The 13,266-nt window shown below is 45.7% G+C and overlaps 1 protein-coding gene across 1 annotated transcript in view; it reads left to right on the plus strand.

The window, feature by feature from the left end:
* Nucleotides 1-772: 772 nt before the first annotated feature.
* Nucleotides 773-13,266, plus strand: part of LOC147678114 (hydroperoxide isomerase ALOXE3-like) — a 156,896-nt gene continuing 144,402 nt past the window's right edge. Inside the window, exon 1 of the mRNA XM_086945978.1 lies at nucleotides 773-959. Coding sequence (XP_086802104.1) covers nucleotides 813-959 — 147 coding nt within the window. The 5' untranslated portion in view covers nucleotides 773-812. The remainder of the gene's footprint in view (nucleotides 960-13,266) is intronic.

A 13,266-nucleotide genomic window follows, 5' to 3' on the forward strand; every position in this document is an offset into this window, starting at 1 on the left:
TGGCCACAAACCCCCCCTGATCAGTAGCAACTTGATAGTGTCAGATCAGACACGGAAATGCACAGAACAGGATGGTGGGTCCCCAGATGGGGTCCTTAGCACGAGGGAGGCTGGCACTATGCAGTAGCACATGACATGGTGTTTGGGTCTATGCTTAAGTGTCACTGGTCTTTTCCCTAACCTAATCCCTCCTACACTGCAGTGCACTCGAAGTGATATGGTTAGTGTTACAGTTGGGCACCCCGGCGGTGATTATGCACACATGCATAATGCATGCTCTGCTATTGGTACTTATACATTTATGCTGTAGACTTTAGATGAAACCGGACCTACCCGGATGTGCACGCACTTGTCACAGAGTGATCCTACCACATTGTTTGATGTTACACAAACTTCAATAAAGAGATTTGCAAAACCAAAGTCCATGTTAAAAAAAAAATCATTTTAATAAATATCTTTCAATGCAGTGATATATTTGTATGTACTAAGGGCAAACACTTCTGTGTCTTATAGAAAAAAAATACTTTTTTAAACTTTGAAAAGTCAATCATATGTTCATGTTTTTTCAAGATTTACAAACAACACTTTTTTTAGGCTCAGCCCCTGCGTCGGGCTCTGAGAGTCATGCCGACCTTTGGCTCGGCTCTGCCTTTCAATTTACAGCCGCGCCCACATCTACCTGAGAGATCTTTATCCGACCTCCTTGGGAGGATAGGGGCCGGGTGTGTATAAAGACGCCAGCGCATCTACTTTCTTTACAAAGGCAAGGAATTCAGCCCCTCTCACCCAGTACCGCAGAGCTGCTCTCAGACATGGCTGACTACAAAATACAAGTGGTGACAGGCATGGCCCTCCATGCCAGGACCCTGGACTCCATCTCCATCACCCTGGTGGGGTCCCAGGGCCAGGGTGAAACGCGCCTTCTCAATCACTTTGGCCATGATTTCCTTCCAGGAGCTGTAAGTAGATCGACGGGTTTGGGCGCGTGTGCAGGGGAGGATGGAGACAGTACAGTGTGTAATTTATACAATATCGTTTATTGTTGTAATCCTCATTAATTAGGGGGAGTAATGTGCTGCTTCGAAGCGCTAGGAACCGAAGCTGGAAATGGATGCTATCACAATGGACCCACTCCTGTTTTTCTTAAATGTAAGGGTCTTTGTCATAGTGCACCGTGCCAATCACACGAAGGGGTATATTTACAAGCCCCTATTGCTACCACAACATTACGGGGGCTTCGCCTTATTTACAAGGCCTCAACGTGGCTTAACGCTGCCTTGTAAATAAGGCACCCTTTCACACTATACTTAGCGTGAAAGGGGAGGGCAATGGGTGTCGTGGTGGGCGTTCCACCACAATAGCTATTCATTTTGACGCTACCCCCTATTTACAAGGGTGGTGTAAATATGAGGCAGCGCAAAAATTACAAGTATAAATGCTTTCTTTCTCCTCGTTTTTGCTGTTTCTATGTGTGCTGCGTTGTGCAGCACACATAGAACCAACAGAATGCCATTGCTTGTTTATGTGTAGGAAGGTGTCCCTTCCTGCACATAAACAATTTTAAAAAATGATGGTTTGCAACTTCTATATGTGCCGCATTAAGCAGCACACATAAAACTTACAAAGATTTAAAGATTGTTTATGTGCCGGAAGGAACACCTTCCTGGGCATTAAACAATCTTCCTCTGAAATCTTGCTCTCAACTCAGACAGCCTTGCACTATGGTGCAAAGGTGCCTGCCTGCGTTGGCGCTAGGCTGCTAGATTTAGCGCCAGCGCAGAAACTCAGGTCTGTACCATATTGTTGTAAATATGGTGCAGCCTCGCTTTTCTGAAGTGGTGGAGTGTGGCGTTAAGCCAAAGAGGCTAACGGCATGCTCTGCCACTTCGTTGCAAATATGCCCCTAAGTGCCTACGATTAGGTGATGTCCTCAGAGTCATCCTAAGGGTACTTAGGGCCTTAAGCAGAAAAAACTCTGGGGCACAATGTTCAGAACAGTTTTAACTTATCACTCCATTTCAGGATGTTCAAGTCTTACTGTAGGATAAATTGGAGAGTTGAGGTAGGACTAGCAGGACAGCGGATGGAATGTCTGAATCGTTTTGTCCACCATAAGCGTGGAAGGGTATACTCAGATGTGAGTCCCTTGCTCATTGCACCTTCAGGATTCAAGCAAGCCGGGCCGATGACGGCTGTAATGCCAGAAACCGGTCCCCGGAAGCTTGTCTCCTTCCCAGTATAAGAATTGGCTTGGTAGTTTGGTTTGCCCTGTTCCCATGATGCAATGGGACAGGGACAGACTAATTTGCATGTAGCCAGGTTCTGAGCTGGGATGGTGCAGTGAGCTAAAAAACGGTGATGGATCAAGCCCTGATCTCTTGACTGGGTAAGAGTATTCTGCTTAATGCAGAAGCTCTGTCCATTACCACCCCCTTTTCTGAATCGGAATGTAGAGGGAGGCACATGTTAGTGAAATGAGGATGTGAGAGACAGGTAGGAAAGAGGTGCATTAAGACATGTGAGGTAAACACAAAGAAATAGGGGTAGGTACATGGAGATGTAGAGAGAGTCATAGGATGCTGAGGTGAAGTATGGTGAGAGACCTGACAGATAACTGAGGCAAAACAAGTGTTGTTGAAGTGAGAAGTTCAGTCTGTGTGGGGGACGGGATAGCTAGAGAGGTGAGAAAAGTGTGGATTTAGTGATTGGTAAAGAAGACAGTGATGAGATACAACATAGAACTTGGGGTGGGAGGGTGCAAACAGGTCAACCAATGGAGGTCGGGCTAATACAATCAATGGAGCGTTTGCACCAGTCAGCTATTACACCCGATATGAGACTTAGGGCCTGATTACGATCTTAGCGGACAGCGCTACTCCGTCACAAATGGAACGGATTTCCCGTCTGCGGTATTACAATATCATTATATCCTATGGAACTTGTGATACGGCGGTCAGGATATTCGTCAAGATAATGATAGAGTATCCCATCTGCCAAGATTGTAATCAGACCCTTATTCTGTGTCAAACTAAGCCTTGATCTGTCAAAAGCAGCATAAGGTTTCACAGGAATTTTGCTGCCAAACTATAACGAGGCAAGACACAGCCATCCCTGAGCAAGAGTAGTGCTGGCGTCCTTTCTAGATATAGATACCATCCAGCAAAAAAAGCACAAGGAAGCGTGGAAGCATTTTCTAAATCGTTCTTACAATGCACCATGAGAAACTGACCATAGAGGTGTTTGCTTTAGGTGCCAGAAGCATGTCTCTAGTTAGACATAAATGCTATGTTTAGACTTCATATACCTGAGATGCACCTCGGAGTGCCCATAGGTTATGCGCCAGACAGGCGTTTTCTGGTGAAATCTGTCAGAAGAAAATGACATTGTAGTACAACATAGACTACATCACCCACAATACACTTTATTTAACAAAACTTGGGATCAGGAAAGTGTACAGGCTTTGGAGGGCAAGTGCATTGGTCCTTGATCAAACCTGCTGATAGAATATTTCATTATTTTATTTAGTTTCTGTTTAAATAGTGCCTGATATGAATAGGTTCAAAGCATTAAGCGAAAATAAACAAACATTTCTGTGGTTATGCTTCTCGAGGGTTAAGAAAGTGCTATGCAGAGGATAATACAACACAATATCATTGTCTCTCTATTATATTCTGATGGAATCTAGCATCCTTTATCTTTTGAAATTAATGTGGTGAAGCAGCCCTGCCGTGTATTAGAAAAGTGGTGAACTGATAACTGAGCCTTCCACCAGCCTTGATCTGACCTCAGCCACTTTAAGTAGGCCACCTTGTACTAGTGGGATGCAAACTCCGCACCAGTAGTTATCAGTACCATGCAGTAAAAGCTGACCAGTACGGTGCAATTATTAGTGAATCCCCATTGAATGGGACCCAGATGATTTACAAGGTGGTATTCTGCATGGTATTGTCTTTTCCATGTGGTTTATCAAACAAATGTACCACCTTCTCTGAGCAGGTGGTAAAAGTGTACAAGGTGCACTAGTAAAAGTGGGGCTAAGAAGGGCAAAGGTAGGAGGGGGGCTGAGGTTCAGACAGGGGTTAATATGGAGTGGATCCAGGCTAAAATTTAGGCCTTTCCCACATTGATTTTACCTGCTGGATTTTTCAGCCAGTAAAATTGAATTTGTTGTTCCCAACACCGAGAAATGTTGCATGTAAGCACACCAAACTTCTTATTATTCGGAACGGAATTCCACTCCACACATTTCCCACCTGTGGCCCATCTCTTTTATGTAGAAAATTACAAAAAACAATTTGATGGACAGAATGTAGATCAATGTCTTACATTCACCCCAGTACAAGGATCTGGGCCTAAATCCATCGTTTTTTGCACTCCACACCACCCTGGGTCAGATAATGGCTTTATGCAAATCAGCTCTGACCCTGTGCCCCATGGGAACAGTCCAGTCCGAACTACAACAGCCATATCTTTCCCAGACCGGAATCAAGGATCCGAGGACCGGACCGGTTTCGAGGTAACACCTCTCATCAGCCCGGCTAGCTTGACTCCAGTGGTGTGGAGGCTCTGGGACCCACGTCTGAGCTACCCCAGTACACTCAGGGAGAAAATTACAAAAAACAATTTGATGGACAGAATGTAGATCAATGTCTTACATTCACCCCAGTCCAAGGATCTGGGCCTAAATCCATCGTTTTTTGCACTCCACACCACCCTGGGTCAGATAATGGCTTTATGCAAATCAGCTCTGACCCTGTACCCCATGGGAACAGTCCAGTCCGAACTACAACAACCATATCTTTCCCAGACCGGAATCAAGCATCCGAGGACCGGACCGGTTTCGAGGTAACACCTCTCATCAGCCCGGCTAGCTTGACTCCAGTGGTGTGGAGGCTCTGGGACCCACGTCTGAGCTACCCCAGTACACTCAGGGAGAAAATTACAAAAAACAATTTGATGGACAGAATGTAGATCAATGTCTTACATTCACCCCAGTACAAGGATCTGGGCCTAAATCCATCGTTTTTTGCACTCCACACCACCCTGGGTCAGATAATGGCTTTATGCAAATCAGCTCTGACCCTGTGCCCCATGGGAACAGTCCAGTCCGAACTACAACAGCCATATCTTTCCCAGACCGGAATCAAGCATCTGAGGACCGGACCGGTTTCGAGGTAACACCTCTCATCAGCCCGGCTAGCTTGACTCCAGTGGTGTGGAGGCTCTGGGACCCACGTCTGAGCGACCCCAGTACACTCAGGGAGAAAATTACAAAAAACAATTTGATGGACAGAATGTAGATCAATGTCTTACATTCACCCCAGTACAAGGATCTGGGCCTAAATCCATCGTTTTTTGCACTCCACACCACCCTGGGTCAGATAATGGCTTTATGCAAATCAGCTCTGACCCTGTGCCCCATGGGAACAGTCCAGTCCGAACTACAACAGCCATATCTTTCCCAGACCAGAATCAAGCATCCGAGGACCAGACCGGTTTCGAGTTAACACCTCTCATCAGCCCGGCTAGCTTGACTCCAGTGGTGTGGAGGCTCTGGGACCCACGTCTGAGCTACCCCAGTACACTCAGGGAGAAAATTACAAAAAACAATTTGATGGACAGAATGTAGATCAATGTCTTACATTCACCCCAGTACAAGGATCTGGGCCTAAATCCATCGTTTTTTGCACTCCACACCACCCTGGGTCAGATAATGGCTTTATGCAAATCAGCTCTGACCCTGTGCCCCATGGGAACAGTCCAGTCCGAACTACAACAGCCATATCTTTCCCAGACCGGAATCAAGCATCCGAGGACCGGACCGGTTTCGAGGTAACACCTCTCATCAGCCCGGCTAGCTTGACTCCAGTGGTGTGGAGGCTCTGGGACCCACGTCTGAGCTACCCCAGTACACTCAGGGAGAAAATTACAAAAAACAATTTGATGGACAGAATGTAGATCAATGTCTTACATTCACCCCAGTACAAGGATCTGGGTCTAAATCCATCGTTTTTTGCACTCCACACCACCCTGGGTCAGATAATGGCTTTATGCAAATCAGCTCTGACCCTGTGCCCCATGGGAACAGTCCAGTCCGAACTACAACAGCCATATCTTTCCCAGACCGGAATCAAGCATCCGAGGACCAGACCGGTTTCGAGGTAACACCTCTCATCAGCCCGGCTAGCTTGACTCCAGTGGTGTGGAGGCTCTGGGACCCACGTCTGAGCTACCCCAGTACACTCAGGGAGAAAATTACAAAAAACAATTTGATGGACAGAATGTAGATCAATGTCTTACATTCACCCCAGTACAAGGATCTGGGCCTAAATCCATCGTTTTTTGCACTCCACACCACCCTGGGTCAGATAATGACTTTATGCAAATCAGCTCTGACCCTGTGCCCCATGGGAACAGTCCAGTCCGAACTACAACAGCCATATCTTTCCCAGACCGGAATCAAGCATCCGAGGACCGGACCGGTTTCGAGGTAACACCCCATGGGGCACCCCATGGGGCACAGGGTCAGAGCTGATTTGCATATCGCCATTGTCTAACCCAGGGTGGTGTGGAGTGCAAAAAAACGATGAATTTTGGCCCAGATCTTTGGACTGGGTTGAATGTGTGACATTGATCCACATTCGGTCCATCACCTGTTTTGTTTGCAATTGCCGCCATAAGTGCGCTGGGGATGCTCAGACGTGGGTCCCAGGCACTCCACACCACTTGGAGTCAAGCTAGTCGGGCTGATGAGAGGTGTTACCTCGAAACCGGTCCGGTCCTCGGATGCTTGATTCCGTTCTGGGAAGGACATGGCTTTTGTAGTTCGGACTGGACTGTTCCCATGGGGCACAGGGTCAGAGCTGATTTGCATATCGCCATTGTCTAACCCAGGGTGGTGTGGAGTGCAAAAAAACGATGGATTTTGGCCCAGATCTTTGGACTGGGTTGAATATGTGACATTGATCCACATTCGGTCCATGACCTGTTTTGTTTGCAATTGCCGCCATAAGTGCGCTGGGGATGCTCAGACGTGGGTCCCAGGCACTCCACACCACTTGGAGTCAAGCTAGCCGGGCTGTTGAGAGGTGTTACCTCAAAACCGGTCCGGTCCTCGGATGCTTGATTCTGTTCTGGGAAGGACATGGCTTTTGTAGTTCGGACTGGACTGTTCCCATGGGGCACAGGGTCAGAGCTGATTTGCATATCGCCATTGTCTAACTCAGGGTGGTGTGGAGTGCAAAAAAACGATGGATTTTGGCCCAGATCTTTGGACTGGGTTGAATGTGTGACATTGATCCACATTCGGTCCATCACCTGTTTTGTTTGCAATTGCCGCCATAAGTGCGCTGGGGATGCTCAGACGTGGGTCCCAGGCACTCCACACCATTTGGAGTCAAGCTAGCCGGGCTGATGAGAGGTGTTACCTCGAAACCGGTCCGGTCCTCGGATGCTTGATTCCGTTCTGGGAAGGACATGGCTTTTGTAGTTCGGACTGGACTGTTCCCATGGGGCACAGGGTCAGAGCTGATTTGCATATCACCATTGTCTAACCCAGGGTGGTGTGGAGTGCCAAAAACCAATGGATTTTGGCCCAGATCTTTGGACTGGGTTGAATGTGTGACATTGATCCACATTCGGTCCATCACCTGTTTTGTTTGCAATTGCCGCCATAAGTGCGCTGGGGATGCTCAGACGTGGGTCGCAGGCACTCCACACCACTTGGAGTCAAACTAGCCGGGCTGATGAGAGGTGTTACCTCGAAACCGGTCCGGTCCTCGGATGCTTGATTCCGTTCTGGGAAGGACATGGCTTTTGTAGTTCGGACTGGACTGTTCCCATGGGGCACAGGGTCAGAGCTGATTTGCATATCACCATTGTCTAACCCAGGGTGGTGTGGAGTGCAAAAACCAATGGATTTTGGCCCAGATCTTTGGACTGGGTTGAATGTGTGACATTGATCCACATTCGGTCCATCACCTGTTTTGTTTGCAATTGCCGCCATAAGTGCGCTGGGGATGCTCAGACGTGGGTCCCAGGCACTCCACACCACTTGGAGTCAAGCTAGCCTGGCTGATGAGAGGTGTTACCTCGAAACCGGTCCAGTCCTCGGATGCTTGATTCCGTTCTGGGAAGGACATGGCTTTTGTAGTTCGGACTGGACTGTTCCCATGGGGCACAGGGTCAGAGCTGATTTGCATATCGCCATTGTCTAACCCAGGGTGGTGTGGAGTGCCAAAAAACGATGGATTTTGGCCCAGATCTTTGGACTGGGTTGAATTTGTGACATTGATCCACATTCGGTCCATCACCTGTTTTGTTTGCAATTGCCGCCATAAGTGCGCTGGGGATGCTCAGACGTGGGTCCCAGGCACTCCACACCACTTGGAGTCAAACTAGCCGGGCTGATGAGAGGTGTTACCTCGAAACCGGTCCGGTCCTCGGATGCTTGATTCCGTTCTGGGAAGGACATGGCTTTTGTAGTTCGGACTGGACTGTTCCCATGGGGCACAGGGTCAGAGCTGATTTGCATATCGCCATTGTCTAACCCAGGGTGGTGTGGAGTGCAAGAAAACGATGGATTTTGGCCCAGATCTTTGGACTGGGTTGAATGTGTGACATTGATCCACATTCGGTCCATCACCTGTTTTGTTTGCCATCTCTTTATGTGGCACCTTACAAGTGAGATGAAAAGGCAGGGAGAGCTTAACACCATAAGGCACTAGAAGTAATCAAAAACCCCAAGCTGCCTTTTTCGGTGACCTCAGTGAGCAAGTTCTAATGGGATCCATGTTCCCAATCTTTTACACTTGCCATAGAATTTCAAGTTCAAAAAGCTTTATTCGGTTTGTTTTGTACAACCATATAAGCTGAACATTTAAAAAAAAACACAAAATAAAATATCAATACATATTTCATCACAAGCACAGGGATTTTATGTTCCGTTTACAGGACAATTTGTAAAGAATTATTCCACGAGCCGGCTCTCATAATGACTTCAGTGCCGAAAGGAAGAACATAATTATATAAATATTTAAAAACTATTACAGTAAATACTCTATATAAAAATGCGTAGTGCAAGAAAGTGACATGTGCAAATGTATTCCTTAGGCAAAGAGTATGCTTAAAGTGCATTTCTGATTAGCATCTTCAACATGGTCCTACATTCTATTTGCAGCGCGATATAAAATGACACGACATATGCATGAGTGCAAAATGCAAGAAGTGCAAAAGTGCAAATATGAAAAACAATATATACAATATCACAGCTTTATCGATTTTCTGGCTGCCCTGCATTTCAACAAATAGAATGCAACATAGAAACAAATGTCTGGGCTCTCAAGAGAGTAAATTAAGTTCATTGCATCTACTGTTAGATGAGTGTTATATTTTAAAAGGATAGGTTTCAAATAAAATTTCCTTATTGGTACATAAAATTTACAAAATAGTAGGAAATGGCAAGAACTGTGCTTAGATATATTGTCGCAGGGGCATTTCATAGTAGAGCCTACCCCTATCACAGGGAAGGACACAAGAAGCGGAAAATTCCATTGGTGTTCCTGGAATTTTCCACTTCGCCACAAAACTGGGAGATCACAGAATAAGGGACATGGTTGCCATATACAACGCAGGATGCGTTTCCTCAGTTCTGTATGGAGCTGGATTATGGAGTTATTCAACTATGGCCCACATTCAAAGGGATGAAAACAGTTTCCTTAAACGGTTGCTGTGTGCCCCGGCCTCAGCTTCCACCGATCTTATCCATCAAGAAACTGGCCTCAATTATACACGTGGCATACATTTTGTTAAAAAAAGAAAAAAACAATTCTAAAATGGATGATGCTGGCCTTCATCTGCCTCTGTCTGAAAAGCAAGGGAGGAGTACTCCTCTTCTGGTAAGCCAAGAAAGAGACAGCAAAAGAGAAATATGCCTTTCTTGCCGGTGCCTGCTACTTGAAAGAACTGTAAATGCGGGCAACTGGTTAATCAGGAAAAGCTGTTTCAGAACCAGTATATGGCTGTAATGGATGGTTTTGGCTGACAAGACCTGGTTGTTAGTACCTTAAGGCTGAACACCACACATATATGTCTCAATATCTGGTGTTCATTGCAATATACTGAGTATAACAACACACCGAAAAAGAAAATGTATGATCTTTGAATTTCACCTTTAGGACTTAAGCCCTGATGAAGCTTGTGATTTAGGACTGAAACGCGTTGGCTATTTTGCTGTGTTTTATGCCATTCATCAACAGAACAATACAGAGTAAATCTAAAGATTTAGGGATTTCCTGTGTTTTTGGACTCAAGAGACCTTCATTCTTTGTTGCCTCTCAAAATTGTAATCCTTTAGAAGTGTGGTTTTGGGACAGGAAAACAAGGGAGATGGGCAACATACCAATGTGACATTAGGGGAACTTATTGGTAGCTGCAGTGAAACACCTTAGGCTGTCAATTAGTAGTAATAATAATCAGTGGAGTCATTTGAGGTTTCCTGGCGCCAAAGAGTGATTCTATTTGAGAGGTAATGTAACTGTGTTATCAGCTGCATATTATGGAGTACATCCTTCTAATGAAAACATAAATATAAAGGTCTACATTAAGTACAGTGTGATTGCATATTACTAAAAATGCATATTTTTAAAAAGCTTGTTTTATCTTAAACACTGAGGGCCTCATTTAAGACACAATGGTGCCAAGCTATGTCATTGTCTAAGCGCAGGAAGGCACAGTATTTACAAGAATACAGCGCATTCCTGTACTTATTCCTGTACTTACCCCTGCAGCGGCGCACAAATAGTAGCCGGGTGCCAATGAAGGCACCCTTGGGCAAAGGTACAAGGGTGCCTGCATTGGAGAGAGGATTGTTTTTGTGCAGGAAGGGACACCTTCCTGCACAACAACAATCATTAATGTTGTTTTGTTCCTTCTATGTGTGCTGCAGAATGCAGAACATTAGAAAGAGCAAAAAATTAGAAGTATTTCTCCTGGTAGTGCCACCCTTATGCCTCCCCTGGGGAGCCATATATTTTTTGCGCTGCCTCAGATTTACGATTACTTGTAAATCTGGGGCAGTGTCAAAAAGCGATGGGTGTTGCTGGGAATGCTTCCAGCAAAACTCATTGCACGCCCCTTTAATGCAGAAAACGGCATCGATGGGGAGATATTTACTAGGATGCATTTAGCCACGCAAAGTGGCTTAGCACTGCCTTGTAAAAATGAAACAGGACACAGCACCACTGAGGGTCGCAAAAAGTGATGCTCTGGTGGCGCAGGACCAATATAAATAAGCCCCTAATAGTCTTATTTAGAGATTGGTGCACAGGGTACTTTGTCACAAATGTGACAGATATCCTGTCTGTCATATTGCAGGTGCAGTATAGTGATATGGCAGATGGAATATTAGTCATGTTTTGACAGTGTATCCCATCCACTAAAGTCTAAATAATGGCCCTTAATCTCTACAAATTTTGCTGCAGCCTATTTTGTACTGCGTGCTAAAATTTTGAAACAATGACTTGCATATTCAGTGCTTTCAGTCGCTGGGTGGGAACTCATACATGTCAATGTTCTCCAGTGTACCAACCAGGACAGGAGCCAAACAGGCCCAGGGAATAAAGTACCTTAATCCTTGTTGCAACAGCAAGATGCGGGTTGCAGATGATCGATGCATAGATGTTGAGCCTGCAGTCAAGGTGATGCATCCATTTTCCCCACACAGTGGTGGCGATGCATCAGTGCTGAAGATGAAGTGTCATGCCGAGATGAATTGGTTGTGAAGTGCAACGCACAGGGTTTCTCCACACAGTCGAGGGGATCCTACGGTGGCGATGATACACAGTTCCGATGCATCGGGCTATCAAACCAATGCATTGGCTCAGAGAGCTATGTGCCCATTCTACTCCTACAACAGTCTGGATGCACCGGTTTTGCTACACAGAGACTGGAGATGCGTCAGTTTCTCAGGTGCAAGTAGCTTGTTCCGTTTCTAGTGAACCAGGAGCAGGTGTAGCGAGCCAAGTGGAGATCACTTTGGTTCCCCGGGAGAGTTCAGCTCTCCCTCAGCAGGGTCAGAGAGCAGCAGCCAGCAGGAAGGCACAGCAGAAACGCAGGTTCAGTTACAGGTCCAGAAATGTCTGATTTGGGGAGGTCAGAGACCCAGTACTTATACCCAGTTGTGGCTTTGAAGTGGGAGTGACTTTAAAGAAGGGTCTTTGAAGTGCACAGAAGCCCTTCCTCCCAGACGTGGCTCCAGACTAGCTGTAGGGAGTAATCAGCCCTTTGTGTGGGATCAGGACACTGCTGATACAGATGTAAGTGACAGCCCCCTCCCTTCCTGCCCAGGAAGAGCCATCAGAATGCAGAGGAGTACTCATACACACCTAATCTTCCTGTGTTTGTGGCTATCTAGAGAGAATGCCCTAAAAATGTATTGGAGACAGGCTGCAGGAAAGCAGAGCTGTAAGAGCAGAGAAGTGTCCACCTACTAAATGTGGCATTTCTAGAATAACAATTTTAAATCCAACTTTACCAGTAAAGAGGATTTGTCATCACCATCCAAAAGATATAATACATGACACCGCTGCTCCTTTCTAATCAGGAATTACAGCTTAAAAGTTCATGAATAAATTTCCATTGTTAACCTATGTGCGTAGTAGACCTCAAAGCAGTGAAAAAGAATCTAGGTGTTTTTCACTACCAGGACATGCAAAACGTAAAAGTACATGTCCTAAGTGCACCCTGCCCTATGTGATGACTAAGGCCTTTGGTATCCTACCCCCTCCTGGGTACATGCAAATGATCACACCACACACGGAGCTTGGTATTACATGTCTTTATTGATCAGTGTAGAACCATTAATTGAACATTCTATGTTAAGAATTCTATAACCCACAAACGTATGTCACTATTCTACAGAGTCTGCCAGGAACATAAGGGTCCTGTCATCTCTAACTCATAAGACACTACATCTTCACCTTTGTTAAATAAAAAGTACCAATAATACCTATATACATTACATTTTTCAATACGTTGTTTTGGTGCTCAAATCAATCGCCCAGATCTGGTCATATGAAGTTGCAACGTTACAGCAGAAGTGCCCGTGACTGGCACTGGTGACAGAGAAACTGGTACAGTCATTGGGTTATCCAGACGCTCAGGTGGACAAATCTAATTTCTGACATTCATAGCTGGAGAAGGTCCAGGCAGGCGAACTGATTTGAATTTAAAAAAAATACCTGCATGCTCCATGGTCTTCTTGAGGAT

The sequence above is a fragment of the Lissotriton vulgaris genome, chromosome 12 (assembly GCF_964263255.1).
Source record: "Lissotriton vulgaris chromosome 12, aLisVul1.2, whole genome shotgun sequence".
Lineage (NCBI taxonomy): Eukaryota > Metazoa > Chordata > Amphibia > Caudata > Salamandridae > Lissotriton > Lissotriton vulgaris.